The 14,890-nt window shown below is 44.2% G+C and overlaps 3 protein-coding genes across 3 annotated transcripts; 1 reads left to right on the top strand and 2 right to left on the bottom strand.

Moving 5' to 3' along the window:
* Window positions 1-1,897: 1,897 nt before the first annotated feature.
* GGI43DRAFT_405934 (uncharacterized protein) lies at window positions 1,898-3,922 on the bottom strand. Its single transcript, XM_083206102.1, has 5 exons — window positions 3,499-3,922; window positions 2,984-3,407; window positions 2,804-2,921; window positions 2,689-2,738; window positions 1,898-2,630 (listed from the first exon to the last, which is right to left on the bottom strand). Exons 1-5 carry the CDS (start codon window positions 3,647-3,649, stop codon window positions 2,051-2,053), a joined length of 1,323 nt encoding a protein of 440 aa, XP_083060066.1. The 5' UTR covers window positions 3,650-3,922; the 3' UTR covers window positions 1,898-2,050.
* A 977-nt stretch (window positions 3,923-4,899) lies between these two features.
* Window positions 4,900-6,646, bottom strand: GGI43DRAFT_384141 (MFS general substrate transporter; the record flags this gene model as incomplete). Its single annotated transcript, XM_083203477.1, has 2 exons — window positions 4,900-5,803; window positions 5,859-6,646. 2 exons carry the CDS (start codon window positions 6,644-6,646, stop codon window positions 4,900-4,902), a joined length of 1,692 nt encoding a protein of 563 aa, XP_083060067.1.
* A 4,300-nt stretch (window positions 6,647-10,946) lies between these two features.
* GGI43DRAFT_54289 (permease for cytosine/purines, uracil, thiamine, allantoin-domain-containing protein) lies at window positions 10,947-13,277 on the top strand. The gene is made up of 3 exons (XM_083209981.1): window positions 10,947-11,715; window positions 11,846-12,069; window positions 12,127-13,277. Exons 1-3 carry the CDS (start codon window positions 11,326-11,328, stop codon window positions 13,028-13,030), a joined length of 1,518 nt encoding a protein of 505 aa, XP_083060068.1. The 5' UTR covers window positions 10,947-11,325; the 3' UTR covers window positions 13,031-13,277.
* Window positions 13,278-14,890: the final 1,613 nt, after the last annotated feature.

The raw sequence follows: 14,890 nt of genomic DNA on the forward strand, positions 1-14,890 counted from the left end.
CTGTCCTCATCCTTACCTTAGGACTTTGTATCGAATTAGGTCATTCTAGAGTTAATATCTTACTCTATTTACCTTCTAAAATAAGTAGTATTCCGATGTTGGGAAAGAAAGCATATTTTATTTTCCGCAAAGGAGGACATGGAGCATTAGTGGCGGGGGAAAAATCTCCTCAACTTCTACGGCTGTCTCGGTAGCGGTATGCGGAGTACATGAAAACTAAATATAAACTATATTACGGAACAAAGGATAAGGAGATTTTTACGATTGGTGGGAGAAATAATCTCATATGCACGTATTGGATTTTGCAAGGGGATTAGGCTATTTTTGAGACTCCCCTAGTAAGTCCCTTCCGGGCGCATAAGCAACTGGAGTTGGCCTTGACCCTCTGGTGACGGCGGATATATTCGGTCAATGTTATGCGATTGGAAGAGACTATCATGTATATGTAATCTAATTGTTGTCATATTATTTGATTATTCTAATCTAATTCTAAACAAACGTAATGAGATGTATGTATAATAATGTGCTGCTCAATTTGGTTTACTTTGTGGATGTAAACAATTTCTTAATCTAGTTATTCGTTCATTTGTGTTGCCTTTGTAAAAAGTAAACACAATCTTAATTAGTTGTGCAGACTGTAGTTGCGACCATAAATACGCTGCGTCGTAACAAAGATTTAACATCCAATTTGCCAGCTTTTGATACTCTCCCCAAGATCACCACATTGATACGGAGAGCTTCCTGGCCATAGCTTAATAACCGGATGTGGGATTGGATCACTTCACCCTAGGCTGTGGTAAGCCAGGATCCCAATGGAACCAGCCACCGCTCCGTCACAATTCCGAGCCCAGTTGCCATTCATCTCAATAGACCACATATCAATCATAGCGCCGTTTACCCAGTTTTCGTAGCTTACACCATACTCGGCTGGTCGGGTCCAAGTAAATCCTCTATTTGCCCACACCCCCCCTCCCCCCAGTTTTGTGAGAGCTCACTCGAGTGCAGGGCACTATTAGCCATATGCGTTAGCCAAATTAGATATGAGCAAGACTTTGCAAAGTACCTGGCGTTAAAATTCTCTAAATCTTCCTGGAGTGCTGTTGCAGTTTCTATAGCATTGCTATCCTTGACCGGAGGCGGCTTTCTTTTATAATTTAACACTTAGCCTGCCATTAATAGGCACCTACAATCCCAAACCAAAGAGACAAGATGTGTCTTTTGATGTATTACCATATGTAGCAATGGCCAAGTGTTTTGAAAATTTCACTGCTTACTTTTGTCCAATATCAAGACTAATAGAATCTATATATATATATGCCTATTTTGTATGGAGTCGGTACGGCTCGATCCTAGTGACCCTTGTAGGCCCCAGTGAAGTTTATTAGCTGCTGTATATTAAATGTGCTACATTTAGGTTGGGAATAAGGTGCGGGAACGATAAAAAAGACCGCGCCCCCACTACTACTACATACTGCCTACTTTACATCGAGATAGGTCGCTCTAGCATTAATAATTTGCTCTATTTTCCTCTCAACTTGGTAATCAAGTGTTGTGATGCCATACTTGATAGATTTCTTCACGTCAACATCGTCTTTGAGTCACCAGCACTAAATGCTTCCTACAGGCCACAGATATACTCCTAGTCCAATTTCACCTCTGCAGGACACCGAGATTTGATACTCTACCATCGGCGCCTTTGCCAACTTCAATCCTCCCCCATCTTCAGCTCGTGGCTCTTGTATCAACTGCTAACAGCATTAGGTCATGATGGCGTCTTAATTTTACACTGGTGTAGAGGATCCTAAACATAAGCGACGTCTTTCGGAAACACTGTACGAACAAAGTCGCACGATTCAACGTACAGGCACCAGAAGAGGCGGGAAGAGGCGGCCATATCATCAATCAAATATCTGCTAGGCTGACACTAGTCAGTATTTATATATCATTATTGCTTTGCCCTAGTAATACTAGCATCCCTAGAATTGTAAGAAAATCTGATGAACAGTGAAAAATGAAAAATTCAAGTATATAGTTCTTTAATCTATTCCTTCTAGTCGGATTGGTTGCGATGCAAGCCAGCATCGTCTTCACTGTTATGGTTCATGTCGCGTAATGGGATGTCTGTGTCTAGTTTTTGGTATCCCTTGGTTCTCCTGTACTTTTTCACTCCATGTCTTACTCCAAACACGGTCAATATTATAAATGCTATAATCACGGCCACAGATACCCAGATTCTGTATCCTCGTATACAGCATGGGTACCATGACATGAAAATGCCAACACCCCACTGCATCCACGTTTTCTTTTCACGCTCGTCGGGCACAAGTCCTTTTCGTACGAGATTTTTGAAAATAGGGCCGTTCGGGCCAGATACAAATCGTTTTAGGCCAAACTTTGGCACTGTCTTTTGTCGATCATCGGAATCCGGATATTGGACATCGCCCCAGAGGCCGGTATAGTAGAAGAAGGATGTCATATTTGACGCGACGGCGGTGTTGGATATCGAGGTAAACAGGCGCGTTAGTTTAAAATTGGCGGGATCAAGGTGATAAAAGTATGCTGAAAGGGTTGGATCCCACAGTTTACCGGCATCGCAATAGTCGATCAAGGCTGAATCGTGGACGTGATCGCTTGAGAAATGCTGTTAGCATCAGACATTAAAATGCAGCAGTAGTGGGTGTAGCTCACCCAGAAGTGGCGTAGTTTGCATGCGATCCGTATGCGCTAAACACAAGAGGCTATGAAGAGATATGTTAGCTGATATCCATAAGCCTGTGAGTTGTCATTATTCAGGGTCGCATACCCGTCCACTTTTCATTGAAAGCGTCATGTCGTCCCAGTTATAAGCAGCACCACCAGCATGCTGGCTGTAGTAGATACCAGTGGGCTTGCTATCGCGAAAGCGTACCATGTTGTGTTCCCTTCAAAGTAATCGAGTTAGCTCAACTGATTACAGACGAGCTGGGAGCATAAGACCACTAACCAATCGCCAACATGGTCTCCAAAATGCATGCCATGCTCAGTATCTTCTATCGGGCGGTTGAGAGGTTCCACCACCTGCGTGATATTTGCGCCTCGATCGTATGAGTAGAAGTAGAAGAAAAAGGCGTCTACGTCTCGAGGACTTCGTTCAACGAGAACCACGACACAAGCCGTTGCGTTTGCGATCCTGCCAGACTCGTCCGGATTCTCGCCATACAGCCATGCAGGCAGAGTTGTAACATCGTCATGAGAGGTCAAAGCGACTGTTTCACTACTGATATTGTTGAGGAGAGCGAGGTTATCGAGATTTAGCTCTGGCAGATCGGGAACAAAGCTGTGGTTGACTGCAGGAGTTGTGTGACGAATGTGTTCGAGCAAGTCTGACGGCCGAAACGGGTCATCAGAGTGTAGCCAGACAAGCGGTGCTATTTCCTCGTTTTGAGATTAGCCTATATACTCCTAATTGGGGTTGCGCAGCATGGTCTTGGTTAGGAGTTGTTTGTTGCAGATTCATACCATATTTTGTCACATAGTCAGGAACAATGCGATTTGGCGCAGACAATATGGGTGAGGCTGTGCTTCGGGTCCATGGCTTTGCAAGAACGCAGAGAAACTGCGCGGCCAGCAGCGCAGCGTTCAGACTAGGAAAGAAGTGTTTTCTGGCCATGTCCAGCCTACGCTCGACACCTCAACCCGGGAAGTGTGCGGTTCCAAATATGCAGCCGGTGGTGCCGGGCGCTCCATTGCGATGGAAGTGCAGAGACATTGTGGATTTGTTTAGTTAATTACCAGAAGGGTTTAGAGGAACTGAGCTCTCTCAACTGTACTTTCATGTGCCTCACACGTAAGCAGCCCCGCCGTCAGTGGGTTAGTAAGTTGTAACAGGCAGTATAGGGACATTGTATCGAAGTGAAAGCTGATTTAAAGCGTGGTGTTAGAATCGTATTGTTGTCCCATATTTCGGAATAATACAATTGACTATTGTTTGGTCAAATGCAAGAGACTATGCATCAGCTGTTGTACAGAAAACCATAGGCCAATCAGAGAAACCGTGTTTAAGAATGACAGCATGCCCTCCACGCTTAGCATCGTCCATAGCGTGGAGTAGGCTACCCTTGACCGTGATCATAAACCACCAGCCGTCCTACATTCATTTCATAGCCTACGTGGGACGAAAATAAAGTATACCAAATAAACTAAAAATTTTATACAAATATAGAGCCCCATAAACCAATTGACGTCAAAGGGAATTATCTAGTTGTTATTTCAGTCATTTGTTTAAATTGTCTTGCTAGGAATGGCATTTAGCGCCGCGTCGCTGTGTTCACTTTGGAAAAACACGAATAGCCCGAAAGTTGAAGCTAGAAACTAAATCAGCAGTATCTCAAACGCCAAAGACATCATATGCGGGGTGCTTATGATTATTGGTATCGTATTTCCACTAGCCCTTTTTCAAGCCTCAAACTCGCGGTTTCTCCAACAATGACAGAACCGACAAGGGATAAAGAGACAGGTGAGCGATAAGTAAGCAGTGATGTCATAGCTGTTGCTAGCTCCAGAAGCTTTAGCGTCCTCAATAGTGCTCCAGTGTATGAGCTATTGCCGTGTTTGGCAAGCCTCAATCTGTTTAGACGATTCTTCAACGCGCATTGAAATCAATTGTCACAGCAAATGAATGATGAAGAGCTTTCATTGAATATTCTTTTGTTTTAAAAAAGATGGTATTATGTGTGTAGTTCTATCCAAATCTATTAATTGTATTATATCGTCTTTTTCCAGTAAACCATTAAGCGCCACTTTATTGTAACCTTGTAACCTTAACTCCTGTATAAGCAGTCGCTCGAGATGTTTCATATCGCCGCCTCGCTTTTCTCTCACGATGCTCACTTTCTATGTATTTTTGTCTTCAATGCTCTATTAACCCTGAGCAAACTTAGACTTGGCACGAAGCTGGGCACCCTTCTTGTAAATGTACCAGGTTGCTGGAATACCAAGCACGTTGAGACACGCAAGGATGGTCACACCTTCGTGGGTGCCCACGTTGATAAACAGGGGTCGTGCAATGTGGATTGCCGAGCATGCAATCATAGATCTGGCAATACCGTTGGATGTGTAGATAGAAGCAGTGTACTGCGTGTATGAAACTGGGACGTAAGTGAAGAGCGCTATGATGATCCAAAACATTCCAATACAGAATGTTACAACGCCAATCATCGGAGCAATCCAGTGGATATGAGCATAATGAGTCCAGGCAAAAATGAAGAGACCAATTGGAGTCAAAATCGAGCCAGCAAGAGCAGGAATCAGACGTTGCTCGTGGTTGTCGAAGCCGTTCTTAATGTTATCGGGAATCATGTAGTAGCGCAGAAAGAGGAAGTAGAACACTGTGCCAATAGTGGCGCCGATACCGCAGCACTGGAAGACCAGGCCAATTTCTCCAAGGTTGAAGCCGTAGATGGGGATGAAGACGAGAGGGAAAACCTCAAAGAAGCAGAAGAAGACACCGTAGAAGAAGGCGGTATACAGGTGGACATATGCAACAGCGGGATCCTTGATGGCGATCTCAAAGGGTCTAATAAGAGTCTCCATCACAATGCTTGTCGCTGTCATACCACGTTGGTCCAGTTCGCCCTGAGACTGGAGTCTTGAATCGCCGGTAAGTGCTCGAAGGCGCTGCGCACGTCTAAGCAAAATATTGGAGGGGGATGTCTCTGGCGTAAGGAACAGAAGCATCAGCAACATGGGCGCTGACCACCAGGTGATCAACCACATGGGCCATCTCCAGCCATGGGCCATAGCAGCGAAGCCACCACTCACGGTTCTACAGATATTAGTCAGCTACTATTACCATAAAAAAGTGCGAATTATCAACGTACCCAATAGGAGGAGCCCACCAGAAGGCAAGAATCCACGCCACCAGACCATAAGGGAAATACAGAAAAGGAACGACATCGCCAACACTGGCGCCACCGATGGCAATACCAACACTGCCGAAGAAACCTTGGAAAAATCGCAGGGCAATCAATCCATCAAAGTTGTTGACGGTAGCAGTAGGAAAGCTGAGGGCAAAGGTAACAATGAATGAGAGTGAATACACCCAGCCTCTGCCGACGACGGGAATTTCTGTGATGGGGCCGAAGAAGAGGGGTCCAACACCGTATGCTAGGACGAACATTGAAAGACCAAGGAGTACAGTTTGGTTTCCAACGCCAAAATGAGCCTGAACACCAGGCTCAGAGGTAGCGTAGAGCGAACCTGCCATGTAGGCAATCATGGTGTATAAGCTCATGACAATGACAACCCATGCTCTCCTCCCGACCGACCAATTCTGGGGATTCGCAGGATCGTCGGTAGCATACCAATCGACGAGAATAGTGCCGTCAGATGTCTTTACGGGAGCGATTGGGACCGACTTTGTTTTGTGGAGCTCAATACCATCGGCGTCCAGTGAACTTCTGTGAGCCTCCACATCCGCATCGCTATTCTGCAGAGTAGACGGGGGACTGGATCCTCTTTCTGCAGTCTTTTCTCCACCCTTTAGTGAAAGCTGATACTCGGGAGGTAGAACGAAGCCTGGCTTCTCTTCTGGGTGAAGGAAAAGCCTTTTCCCAGATAGAAAACGGACTGTCTGTCCAAATGTCGTGTCGCGAAAGAAGTCAGCCATTGTGATGGATATGGGTATATGAAAAAGCTGAAGGCTGATTGTAATTGTATAATTGTTAATGTTTCGAAACTTGTCGGAGTAAAAGCGTCGTGGCCAATATACTTGAGTTTTAGTACAAGGTGCTACTAAAACTGCTGAAGGCCAGTAGGCTTTGACAGCTCAAAAGAGAACAAGCTGATGTGATCATCGAATTGCATCTTTGACGATGTCAAACATTGCATTTATATAAAACTGCCTTTTACCATTTCGTCGAATTATTAATGAACTGGCAGATAGAATTGTATTGTCAGCATCTAGACAAATGCAAACGCAACTAACGAACACCTGCAGCCTCAATAGGAATTACCTCGTACGCCACATTCGGAATATGCGATTTTAATAATTTGGTATGTGTGGAGAAGCTTCTCTCCCGGCTGATCATCTACCGTTGCTAGCTGACCACTCAGACCCTGCAATTTTTTTTGAGTTCGCAAAGTTAACGCTTGGAATTTAGGGGTGCTACTACGTAGGTGGACGCTGTCATCCATGCGCATTCGTGAAATCCTGTTAGGCAGGGAAGCAAAACTACATGCTGTCATAGCTGAGGTGCTACGTAATGCGATGTTCTGCGATGTTCTGCGCCATCAGATTGGATAGATGGCGTATTATCCAAAGGTCACAACTGAATAGATTAAATTAGATTAAATTAAATTAAATTAAATTAAATTAAATTAAATTAAATTAAATAGCTACACTTACCGTTTTGGTTATTAACTAATAGGTGGTATAGAGCTTCGGTAGTAGAAATGTTGAAGCTAAAGATCGAGATTGAGCTCGGAAAATATTTTTCTTTGCCTTGGTAGAATGGCAAAGGTTTAATTAATAATGTATCGATTCATTGCTCTAATTACTAAAGTGAGTCGTAAGTTACCTAGGTCAGTCGCTGGAATAGTATAGACGATGCTCTACTCGACTAGCAACGGTGAGTTTGAAGCTTGAACTGCTACAAGCGTGTTTTACAGCTACTAGTAGCTGATTTTTTAGCTCCCCTGCTCCCGTGGAAAAAAAGTTGGACTCTATTTGCCGAAATAAGATTAGTTTAAAACTGTAAGGAGCTCTCCCTAGGAAATTCTCTGGATAGGGCGTCTTGATAAGCAAAAAACGCTAGTTTTCGAACTCTAAGTCCGAGAATTGGAGGCTAGGAAGCCAATAACTACTAATTACTCAGCGGCTAACGACTATTTCGGTAAACAGTGTTTGATGAGTTGCTATTCCTGTGTAAAAAGTTGGTATTATACTGTGCTTTCTTATGACGCCACCTGTGTTCATTCCAGAAGCGTCGCAGAACGCAACCAGTTTTGCCTATTCTGTGTGCTCTCTTATCAGCCATGACACAAATTGAAGCCAAATAATACTATTTCGGTTTAGTTGACTCAAATAATTTCTTCAGGCCTCTGCTAGAAAAAATTAAATTACGAGGTGAACGAACAGATAAGTGGAAGGATGGAAGGATTTTCGCCGCAGGATTCGCCGCAGGATGACATTATCCGCCGCTGAGGCTTACTGTATGTCCAGCATTTAGCGCTCTTCATGATAGCGGCGACTCTGGAAGAGATTATATGCGGCGAGAAACAGCTGTTTTTGAAAGTAAAAATGAAATGATCCATTCGACTACAGTGCGTATTACTTGGATCTGCCAGTTTCAGGCTTTGCTTTTAGGTTTGATTCAATACCTGTATCATTACTCGTACTGATGGAGACTATATTTTAATTGGATTTAATCAGTTCAATTAGAATAAAATTATGCTACGAGATTAATTGTGGGCATTAGGATCCTCATGTAATGGTGAGATGAAATGTACGAAGTTAGATTGTATGTGAAAGGTTTTTGTTATCGAATGATCCAACTCTCACAAAGCACATAATGATCCCACGCCGTAATAAACAATACTATAACCTCAAGCATGTAAAGTTGAATTAGTAACCAACTCGCAAGTAGAATTTTGAACTCCTAACGCCGAAAGCGTGAAATGGGACAGTGGTGTATGTTGCTCGCTGGAATACCAACAAGGCGTAAATGTACAGACAAGTGCAGGTGCAGCGGTACCGGTTAGAAATCCTGCAAATACAATATCCTTTTATGGCTAGTATATTATTTTTATTAATATGGATCGATGGGAAATATATTAAATACGATTTTAGCTGTCTTAGCAGGCGGAGTAGGTTGAATTTGGTGAGCACTAATTTTTCTTCATAAATAAGTGCATTGCTTAATCTAGTCAAGTCTCAACGGCCATCACATTTCAAGACGCATGTCTAGAAAAGCAATGGGTGACTAAAATTCAAAGGGATGCAAAGAAGATGTGATGTTAAAATATACATGTTTAAAATATATGCTCACTTAGAAATTACTAATGTACTCGTTGACTCATCCAGCAATAGTGTATTTCGCATCTCTATTTTCCTAACTGCTTTCACTACCAGTTGGAAAGCTATATCTTAAATGTATATCCGATCTATATATTCCAAAACTCGTCTCAAAGTATCAGAGTTGATCAATAATCTACTGTATCTACCTACTCTTTGTTGCCTAACTTCAACAGCAGGCGCGCGCAAATTTTAATAATCCTACCCATGCTGATAGTCATATTCACAGGCGTTCACGGTGTCCACGGCGTGCCGAATAGGGAAATTTGAACGCCAGCCTATTAAATACCATGTCTTTGATGAGATTGGTATGTTAATATTATCATTATGTCAGCGGAACTATAATGACGGAAGTATCCGTATAAATCCAAGACGGAAACATCCGCAGAGACCCAAGACGGCTGAAAGGGCTCTTTACCCGATGGGCTGTTCCGCATACCACTGTAGCATTCTCATCAAACATTTGCCTATTTTGTTCAGAGTATTTTCCTATCGAAGAACCAGGTGGGCGTTTTTATTAATCATCTACCAGAATCCCACGGATACTAAAGATATGCCAATACGCCATCCTTCTCATCTTCGCATGTATTCCAGAGATGGAGATGACTGCGAGTTATCGCTGTTGCAAGGTATGCGCCTTCACGGGATGACTGTTTCGAATTCCAGATATAATTAGAAACATCGAAGAGATAGCGTTACGAGAAATAACGCCGAAACTTTACTTTGCTGTGTTTTGATAAGCACAGAGTTGCTCTGTCGGCTTTTGGGAAGAGAAAAGCTGCCAGAATCAGGCAACCCATTGAATATTACCCATGAGAAATGGCCGTGGTAAAATAGTTCTTGAAGGTAGGAGAAGCGGGAGAGAGCTCAGTTTACTAACACTGTCAAACATAAAGCTACCAGTTTAGCGTCGGAAGATTGAGATTTTAGTTCCCCATTTTAATTCTGCACCCCCAGAGGTTTCTTTTTAAGAACAGTCGTCAGCTGTTGACTTGTACTACCAGATTTACCAGGCTTTTAGTACTTGGAGGAACCTCTCATTTTCCAATATTTCGACGTCTACGTTTCACAAGACAGAAGACGAGATATTCTAGCTACGATGGATTAGACCGATCCAAGTGAAGAACAGGTAACAAATCAACAATTTGCATTCGCCAAGTACCTCTGTGAATATTTGTTGAGCCTTTCTCCAAAAACTATGACTTCAACAGCTCTGAACAAACCAGAGCTCTCCAAAAAGTTGTTACAATAATTCATGCTTGGAGTTAAACACTCCTATTAGACAGAGCTATAAGCTGACAAACGGCTAGCAAAATAACAGAGATCGCAGACTGAATGTGTGCATTGTGGATTATGGAATGCTGATCGCTTCTCGGGACTCGGCAACTTTTCTTCACAGATCGGCTTGGCTAATGCCGAAAACCCGAAAAATTTTCCCTTTCCTCCCACTTTTGTTTTCGCCACGTACAAACTAAGACAAGTTTGCCTCAACTCATAATACAAAACAAAAGTCATAATTAACACCTCAAAAGGCTATGTAGGATAGAAACAAGAGTGAAAGCAGCATCTCTTTTTTCTCCTTTTATTTTCGGAAATTGGGGAGAAAATTCTAGGCTTGTTCTATGTCATCTAAGCGCGATTCGTGTTGTGTTAGATGCGTGTAGCGTTCTTTTGCATAGCGAACTAAGCTCGAGTCAGTAAAGCCCTGGAGTAGTCCATAATGCCAACGTATTCGATATCTGGCTTTTTGCATCTTTTTTAACGCTGTTTTGACGATTTTCCCTCTTCAAGTATATCAATTAAAGTGTTGTTTCTCTATTGTGTTGCGAATTGAGTTAACTTCAAGTGTGCATGTTGCAACGCATCTATATGGAGGAATGCGCTGGGAAAAATAGAGTCTTGCTTATAGCATCTGGTGGCGCAGATTCGCGGACAGCATCGGATAGGTACACGATTAGTCGGCTCTATCCGATGCGCTAAGCCGCACTTTGTCGTATTCCCATCTTATTCCACGGAATTTGCGCGCATTTGAGACTATGCGAGACTCTTTGTGTGAGCTTTCTGGCTGAATCGCGCAAGCTAGTTGAATTTTGTAACTTGAGCCGATATTAGTGGGCCTGATTGTCATTGCTCGCGTGCGCGGATAAGAGATTTTTTCTATCAATCAATCGTCAACTCCATGACTGCATGTGAGGCTCTGGAACAAACATCACCATCACCCCTGTTTCTTTGTTGTGTGTTGCGAATGAGTCTCTTATAACTCCACCTGCACAATGGAGAAGAAGACTGAGAATGACGTCGCAGCCGAGCCGGCGCTGGAGAGCCAGATCATCGCTGACGAAGAGGCTTCCACCACCGGCTTCTTTGCGCGCGCAAACCAGCGAATTCTCAACTCCAAGCATTTCGAGAGTCGCGGTATCGAGCGAGTGCCAGAGGATGAGCGCCTGGAAAAGGTTGGCGCCTCCAACTACCTGCAGATGACCATGCTGTGGTTTAGCACCAACATCACCGCCAACAACATGGCTCTTGGCATGCTTGGACCCCTCGACTATTCCCTAGGCTTTACAGACGCGGCGCTATGCGCGACTTTTGGCGCTATTTTGGGAGCCCTTGGAGTCGCCTATATCAGCACGTTTGGCCCGGTCAGTGGGAATCGTACAATGGTATGAACGAGTTTTTTTTCCCTTCCTTCCCTTCTGTTTGAGTTTCGTTTTCGTTTTCTTGGCTCTTTCTTTTTGAACCTCGGCTTTTACTATATGTAATCTGCGGTTCTGATGGCTGATTTGCTCATAGGTCTTGGCGAGATACTTCATGGGCTATTGGCCCAGCAAGCTCTGCACCATCCTGAACATCGTGATTATGCTGGGTTATGGCATGATTGACTGTCTCGTCGGAGGTCAGATCCTCTCGGCGGTTGCTGATGGCAAACTAACCGTCATTGTCGGTATCATTATCATCGCCGTCATCTCTTGGCTTATTGTTCTCTTTGGCATGTCAACCTTCCAGATGTACGAAAGGTAGGCGAACAATATATGATCCCTTTCCATCATCCTTCGTCAGACTGACAACACTAGATGGGCTTGGGTTCCGCAACTCATTGCAGCATTCGTCTTGGTTGGTTCCGCTGGCACCAAATTCGACACCTCTATCCAATCAGTTGGAGACGCATCGACCATTAGGGGCAACCGCCTTTCGTTCTTCTCGCTTTGCTTGTCTTCGTCCATTGCCTGGGCACCTGCTGGAGCAGACTTTTATGTCTACTACCCTGAGAACACCAAGAAGTGGAAAACATTCACCATGACGGCCGCAGGCATCGGCCTTGCCATGAGTTTTGCATATCTCCTAGGCGTTGGTCTTGCATCCGGAACCTTTACTCAGCCATCGTGGAGCGCTGCCAACGACGTGTCTTCCGGAGCTCTTATCGTCGAAGGATACCAAGGCCTGGGAGGCTTTGGAAAGTTTCTCGGCGTCCTCGTTGCCCTCGGCCTTGTCGCAAACAACATCCCCGGCACATATTCCGCCGCTTTGTGCTTTCAGGTGCTTGGCCGATACGGCGCGAGAATACCGCGATGGATCCTTTCGTGTGTCGGCGCCGTCATATACACTGCGTGTGCGTTGGGTGGACGCAACTATCTCTATGACATCTTTGAGAACTTCTTGGCCCTTATGGGCTATTGGGTTACCATCTTCATAGTCATCACTCTGGAAGAACACTTGATATTTCGTAGAACCCGTGGGTTTGACTGGACAGCGTGGTATGATCCGTCACGGTTGCCGCTGGGCCTTGCTGCATTTACAGCGTTTATCATCGGATGGGTCGGAGCCATCTTGTGCATGTACCAGGTCTACTACGTTGGTCCCATTGCCAAGCTCGCCAGCCCAACTGGCGCTGATCTTGGCATTTGGGTGGGCTCTTCATGGGCCATGATTGCCTTTCCTCCGTTGCGCTGGCTGGAACTGCGCAAGATTGGTCGATGAAGACCATTTACGACATTTGCATACCTTTTAATATTTATCGTTAAAGCTAACAAGATAGAACACTGCATAAGCGTGCATAATTGCGGAATATATAGACTAGACGTTTTTTTTTTTAAAATATACATTGCATATAAACAACAGTCACTTGCGTTGCCCTCAATTTTAAGCTTATATTCTTGACTGAGCATGCATGTCAGGACCTTAAAAGCGAGTCAGATTGAGCGCCGGTTTTGGCTTCTATTTTGCCACAAATTCTTAAATTCAGGTACAAGCAAATTGGAAACAAAACAAGTGAAGAAAGGGAGAGGTAGGAATTAAAGGCCTTCACCAACACACCAAGTCCTTGGTACGATTGACGGTGACATACTTTTGTAGTTAGACAAGCTAGGTAGGATAGCCTGGTAATAACTTGGCGCCCGGCTTGTTAGCGAACAAGGATTTAGTTGACGTGCTTACGGTGGATATCTCCAGAGTGAGACGTGCAGCATACCCCACAAATGGCTGCTTGATTCGTAGGCAGGTAGGCTCGTATTCCACCGAAAACTTCTTGGAGCTCGGGTCACAAAGATTAGTAGCAATATGGGCAATCTGAAAAGTAAAAAATGAAGAGGCAAAGGCCTTTATGATGGAATGTAATGGTCAAGGGTGATAAAAATGTTAATGTCGTGAAATATAACTGCTTTATGGCTCATCATAAGCCTGCAAAACGACGGAAGTACATGATGCTTCACAAGCCCATTCATAAAATGCCAAATTTATCTCTGTGTGCTCATAACCCATACCAAATAGATGGGGAAAGGTCCTCTTGGAAGTAGTAGCTTGTTCCAACTTTGAATATAAGATTTCACATGCCTGTAAAGCCTCATTTTCCTAATGCACAAAACCACCAAATCTACACAATGTGACGGCGATATCGATCTGTCACGCTTAGTTCCACTCGAGCATGATGAGCCTGATCCGCAGTATGCAACCGATCACGCCTATTTGGCTTCCTTTGCGCCAAATCGGAATACTAATAGTCATCATAATAGGTTATATATGGGGCATTGAGACATCAAGGTTCCCAATCGATAGTTTGGCTCGAAGCTGCATCGATTACGCGTATCTTGCCATCATCATCATCATCTTATTTCCTTTTTGGTAGTACTATCAGGGTCCACTATGCAGGACAAAGACGTCATATTGAGCCTAGTCCTTTGTAGTAGTTCATCAAGCCTGGATTTCAGGGGTTAGACCGCCAGCCAGCAGTGGATTCAAGTGTGCCATCACTTGCGGATACTACCTCTTTTCTTTCACAAAGATTCTTCCGCTCCTCGGGTAACACTTCTAGATACAATGATGTCAGTTATGGCTTCGTTCAGGAAAGTCCCTGCACCACGATCTTAGTTTAACAGCCTTGCATCTACAACCTAGCTGAAAGAACTACTAGCAATATAAGAGCATTCTGGGCCATTCTTTCACTCAAAGCGTTACGTCTTCCCACGTCATAGCCCACGTTTATGTATACGCGATCCGTATCGCCTCGTTGTAATGTATCTGCTTTAAATCTGGGCTCTCTTAATAGTGGCACCCAATGATGACACTCGACTCCGCAAAACAGCGCTTGCCCTTGTCATTGCGATAGATGATGGTATGTAGTACGTACATACCGGTAATAATAATGCTCGCGGTATCAATTCCGCCCTGCGGCCGCAACAAGTTGATCTGAGAAAGAGTCAATCCTTTCTCTGGAGCTTTAGGAAGCTGACAAAAGCTAGGCTAATGAGCATCATGAAAAACAAACCATGTGCTTCAATCTCCGTTTGGCGTGGACTGAGCGGAGCTGCGGCGAATTTTCTTTACCGCCTATTACCCATCGGC

The sequence above is a fragment of the Trichoderma evansii genome (assembly GCF_050947405.1).
Source record: "Trichoderma evansii strain SZMC 28006 chromosome Unknown GGI43scaffold_11, whole genome shotgun sequence".
NCBI lineage: Eukaryota > Fungi > Ascomycota > Sordariomycetes > Hypocreales > Hypocreaceae > Trichoderma > Trichoderma evansii.